Source organism: Mus caroli, unplaced genomic scaffold (assembly GCF_978045245.1).
Source record: "Mus caroli unplaced genomic scaffold, Mus_caroli_1 scaffold_16, whole genome shotgun sequence".
NCBI classification, from domain to species: Eukaryota; Metazoa; Chordata; class Mammalia; order Rodentia; family Muridae; genus Mus; species Mus caroli.
This window is the reverse complement of record NW_028227271.1, coordinates 62,054,739-62,060,738: the sequence shown is the minus strand read 5'-3', so window position 1 is coordinate 62,060,738 and position 6,000 is coordinate 62,054,739. Positions and strand designations below refer to the sequence as shown.

General features: G+C 35.5%; 1 protein-coding gene across 4 annotated transcripts in view; it reads right to left on the bottom strand.

The window, feature by feature from the left end:
* Positions 1 to 1,685: 1,685 nt before the first annotated feature.
* Positions 1,686 to 6,000, bottom strand: part of Angpt1 (angiopoietin 1) — a 241,844-nt gene continuing 237,529 nt past the window's right edge. For all 4 annotated transcript variants that reach the window (XM_021183364.2, XM_021183365.2, XM_029469437.2 and 1 more), the window contains one exon: positions 1,686 to 4,127. In XM_021183364.2, coding sequence (XP_021039023.1) covers positions 3,967 to 4,127 — 161 coding nt within the window. In that variant the 3' untranslated portion in view covers positions 1,686 to 3,966. The remainder of the gene's footprint in view (positions 4,128 to 6,000) is intronic.

Here is a 6,000-nt window from a genome sequence, read left to right as displayed (position 1 = left end):
AATGTGAATAACAGCAATCTGTTCATTTTCTGATTTCCATTTGTACCATAGATAAATTAGTCAGGTTTTTTCCTAACAATTAAATTCTATTCAACAAATAATAATTTTTTCAGGTAATGTGGGGAAATAAAAATAAGTAAAAGATATCTTCTTGACTGTGAGTGGAATGTCTGCCTGGGTTATATAAGGAATTCAAGGCCAGTAGGAGTATCTCAGTGAGACGTGTCCTAATAATAATAATAATAATAATAAAACAATGTAGTTTAGGTATAGAACACTTTTGTAGTATATATAAGGACCTGGGTTCAAATCCTAGAGCCGCAAACACAGAAAGATGCAAGGCAATCTCTTAAAATAATGTATGGGATTATAATATTCAGACAAGTTAAGATAGTCTCTCTCTCTCTATATATATATATATATGTATACATATATATGAAGGATAACAATTAGGAAGTGGATCTAAATGCAAAGGGAAGAAGGGAAGAACTGGAAGGAGTAGAGGGAGAGGAGATCATTTTCAGGATTTATTATGTGGGAAAAATCCATTTTTAATAAATGAAAAAAATAATAAAATGTTTAAAAAGTTTTCTTCAGAAAAAGGGTTGAGAATACTTAATATTTTGATGCGATCTAGACAAGTTATTTTGCACACACAGATTTGAACAAAAATACCATCATTTTAAAGCTTAGAATATTTCTGAGACTTGGGAGCACAGGTGATGACTGGTGTATACTATACCATCAATTAGTTATTATTGTTTAAGAAAACACTCCTAAACAACATGACTTAAAACTACCACTCATACACTTCTCATATGATGTATGCCATCTAGGGAGTTAGGATGATTTGAACCAGGTTCTGCTGACCTCAGTTTAGATGAATCATGGAGTTAATAACTGTCTGCAAGTCAGCTAGAAATTAACTTGTCTAGGGTGGTCTCAGCTGATAAACTTAGCTTTGTCCTGTGTGGTCTCTAAACTCTCATTAGTGTGTCCTGGGAAGACGGAGGCTGGAGAAAAAGTATCTTTTCAGTATTCAGTGATGAAATTGGTGATAGTCTGAAGGATGGGGGCAGCATGAAGAAGAGAACTGAGAAAATTCTATGTCCAGACTTTGTTACTTAGTCTGCAACTGAGTCCACGCACAGTATGTGAGGCATAGAGATAAAATCATGTTTCTTGTATGCTGTTTCCAACTCTCTATGTCAAACTCAGATACCCAAACAATTTATCTTTTGCCAAAGTCCACAAAAAATATCATCAAATGTCACATGATGATACAGAATCCGATCATTGTCAGAGCAAACATAAATTCATAAAGATGTAGGAACAAGACCCAACCATTTGGCCTTATATTATAATGGGTCTAAGCATTCCTATTTATTGCATGCCAGAATGGGTTTTTTTTTTCAACTACTGAGGCCTTTGTTCATCTCGTAATTTTTCTTTTGTTTGTTTTGTTTTTTGAGACAGAGTTTCTCGGTATAGCCCTGGCTGTCCTGGAACTCACTCTGTAGATCAGGCTGGCCTCAAACTCAGAAATCCAACTGCCTCTGCCTCATAGTGATTCTATACTTCCATAGGTTTCAAGGTTTAGCTTTTTAAATTATGTAATTAAAACAAAATGAAGTTGCACACATTATTTTCAATTTTATTTAAATGAAATAATGTAATGTTATGAAGACATTTTCATAGAAATGACACAGCTTTTATTGAAATAGAAACTTAAAGACAAAGTTCTAGTATCTAATTTTTCTGCCCTGCATTAATTAAATGCAAAAAGCTATGCATATCAAATTGCTACACACATGTTGGCATTATACAATGTACACATTATACTGCTTTATTATAAATAACTGAAAACAATATCTTATTTTTCAAACCCACATAACAAATCAGTAAATTCCATGCTTTTTTTTCTCCTTGTTTCGCTCTATTTTTGTAATGTGGATTGAAAAACAATTTACCAAAGATGAGTTTTCAAACATCTGTGGGAACAACAACAACAACAACCACAATCACCAGAATCACAAAAATACTCATTTTCTTTCATCTAAATGAGAAGGAAGCTTTTAGAGGGATAGGCTTAAGAGAGCTGTGAAGGAGTCACAGTAGTAGTATAGTAGAAAAATTCTGTAATGTCTGCACATACCTCCTGTAAGGCAAAATGGTACTTTATGAACACATATAAATATAAGAAAGATGTGGTGGTAAACATTCAGAATCTTTTCATAAAAGCATGAAGAGCTTTGTTTTACCAGGTAGAGGAAAGTCACTAAGGCTTTGTGGCTGCAATTATCAAGATTTATATTTTGGTACATGTATGTCCCAGAAAGTCTTCTCCTTCTCTGAGAAAACAGAACTGATGTCTACATTTAGTTCTCTCCTTTCATGGCAAATTGTGTTTGATTGAATGTTTTTTCTACTGTAACCTTGAACATTTAACAACAAAGAGCACTTGATAGAATACTGCAGTCACATCAGGTTATCACAGAATCCTGTGTCCAAAACTTCACTTACTACATATTATAACACAGGGGCATCTTAACTAAGGCACTTATAGCAGCTGACAATCAGAAACTTCCTAGTCAAATGACTGTAATTTTTTTTCTATAATTCTTTTGTACAAGGAGTTATGTCAATTTTCTCTACTACCATTATTTTACAAGGTAGAAATTGCTTGAAGAAACAGATCCTGGAGGATAAAAACTATGCAGAGTAATATATTTAATCAATAGTATGGTAACTGTCTTTAAACAATCATATTTATAGTCATCAGTTGTGAACAGCATCATATATTCCAGACTAAACAGTTATTGAGTTTAGCATGGACAGGTATATGATATTATGTACAATGATATTTAAAATTCTTCTATTGTTTGTAGACTTTAAAGTATAACTCATAAAAAACTGGAGTAGGATATATTTAGTAAGTACATTGCAGTTAATTAACAAAAATTAAATTAGCATGAAAAATCTGGATGAAGAATTGAAGGCCCATGAACACTTTAAAAATAATAATGCCATACATACGCAAATACATGCAAGATCTGTACAATGGGCTGTTCCAACACAAGTACTCCACACATTGCTCTCCTATATACTGTCAATGAGAATGTTAACTGCCTGCTTATTGTTTTGAGAACTGAATGATAACACTTCCAGTCTTTATATATACTCAGGCTCTAAACATTCTTGTGGATCAGTTAGTCAAATTTCAGGTAAAGGAACACTGTAGCATGAGTGTGATTTTCACCTGTTTTATCCATTCTTGATTATATTTTATATCTTTTGAAAACTGAATCCCCAGAAACTCAAGAGTCTTTAGGCACCTTCTACCCCCAACTCTTATCCTCCATGTACTATATTGTATCATGGCTTACAAGAAAAGAGTTTACATTTGAACACAGGAAAACTGAAATCAACTAGTAAATATGATACTGGAAATGGGCAGGTGAACTCCACTAACTTTTAGCCAACTCAGTAGACAAAACTTTTCTTTATGTCCCTTTTGGGCAGTGACGTATTGTTAGCAGGATTTCCTACAGTGACACCAGGTCACTTCCACAATCCATCTCCAACAGATTCTGGCAAGCCTGTTCCCATTTTCTTTCATGTACATCCTTTGCTGTTTCTTCTTCTTGTGCTCTTACATGAAACAAGTTGGATTCAGCATCAGGATGTTAAGAGTTCAGAATGTGATCCAGTAGCACTTTGAAGTGCAGCAAGCTGAGAAGTTTCTTCCCTTTTAAACATGATAGTGAGTGGCATTCTCTGGATACAAGTGGCGATTCTGTTGACCTCAGAAGGCTCCAAATCCATGGTCAAGTACCCAGTGACATGACATAACCACTTGCTGCTGGAAGGGAGACAATGCTCGTTGTATCTGAAGCCTCTGAATAGCTTCTCATCTGGGAACATGCCCAGATTTCTTTGCAGCTTTCTAATACTGGCATGGCACCTTCAAAAGTCCAAGGGCCGGATCATCATGGTGGTGGAACGTAAGGAGTAACTGGGCCCTTTGAAGTAGTGCCACTTTATCCCATTCAGTTTTCCATGATTTTGTCCCGCAGTGTAGAACATTCCATTTAGATTGGAAGGGCCACAGGCATCGAACCACCAACCTGAAAATTGAGCCAATGGAAAGAAAAATGAGAAGAAATAGAAGCAGGTCAGGTTTAATACTTAAAAATCAATGTCATGAGTGATTGGAGATTGATCAACCTTGTTCTGGTTATTTGCAAACAGGAAGCATTGAAAAAGTATCCTCCCAGCAGAAGTGTTCCCAGTGACACTTTTAAAATATGTACGTGTAACCAGAAGGAGGGAAACTCAAGCAAACTCGCATTCTGTGTGACTGTGTTGAGACTCCCTTCCCACTGTAATCATGCAGTCTCTAAGCTTAGATTTTAAGGTAAAGTCAGGCCTGATATGAAAGTAGAATTTGACTTTAAGTTTCTGACAGTACAATGACTATTAGTGTATTAGTAAATTCAGAAACTTAGACAATTGTGACTCAAAAGATAAGAAAAAATATGTTTTTACTTTTATAACTTTTTAAAGAATTGATCCTAAAATTAATTGGATCAATTATATAGTGTTGATGATGCTCAAATTGTTATCTAGCCTGTCTATAAATTTATACCAACATGGGAGTGTTTCCAATAGTGTCCAAACAGTTTGTATTTAGCAATGGTTCATCTATGATTGTTCAGATTGTTTTTAAATACAGTAGAAGGAAAACTACACAAAAAGTAATGTCGCGGCCCAGTGCTTACACAGTCTGTTAGAATAACTGAATAAGCTAGCTCTGTTTTCGTGATGAACTATAGTTTTAGACTTTTCCGATAAATCATAGTTCTTTTCTCCTGAAGTAACACTATTGAAGTCTTTAGGGAGAGATTTATGCCAGAGACATTCTAGAATATTTTTATTTGGATACACTTGACCTCTATTTGATTGCAGAGCCGTACCTAAGGGACTAATAGCTAACGAAAGGGAAAGTTGTCCAGCTGCTGTCTGATGGTAACATGAGCATTGTCTTGCAGAAACGTTAGAAAAAGTTCAACAAAGTCACACTAGTTCCCCTTGCTTTCAACTTGAGAAGGTTAATGCAGTTAGGGCATGTTTATAAAGTCACACCAGGAGCATAACAAGCTGCCTCTGTCACTAGTCCATTGGAGGAGCAGTAAGGTATGTCTGATGGATTCTGAGAGGTCCTGGATTCTTTGTTGTATTCACAGTACCTGAATGTTATCACAGTCAAAACACAAGGGACAAGAAAGCTCTTATTTGGCACAAAAGAAGGAACCATGTGATTCTGTATTTTCTTCCTTACAATTAATTCCCTAATATTTGGTCAGAATTTCTAGCAAAAACATATGATTTATCTTGTAGAAGATATTTTAACTTTAGGGAGTAGATTTACCCCAAACATTCTCTTTAAGAGACCAAACTGAAAGTCTAAAATGAAAGTCAACCTTATTGCTTCTGTGTATTCAGTTTCCTCCAATTCCCGAGACTCTCCTGTCACCTTACTCAATTGTTCAGTCTTGTCATTGCCCCTCCTTGTGTCCAAAACACTGGCTCTAACTCAATAAAGAAAGTCATGAAAATTCTCAGAACTATATCTGAGTTACATTAGTTCAGGGTCTCATGTCAAATGTAAACCTTATCTGGTTTATAGAAAGTCACAACAGTTCCAGAAAAAAGATGTGTGACAATAGACATGACGTGGCTATAAAGAGAATCTAAATGATGAAGTCATGAAGTCACCTTTAACTGAGCTTAGGATAGAGATAGGACACACATATCCTGTGAGAAAATAAGACAAATCTATCCTGTGTGCTTTATCTATGAGTGACACAAGTGGGTGCAGTGACAATGGCATTCTGGAGACAGTCAGAGAGAAACTGTCACTGCTGGGATACCCTCAAGATGAGAAAATAGTCACCCAAAGCACAAAAGACTCCAAAATGGAAAAACCCAAGCTTTTCT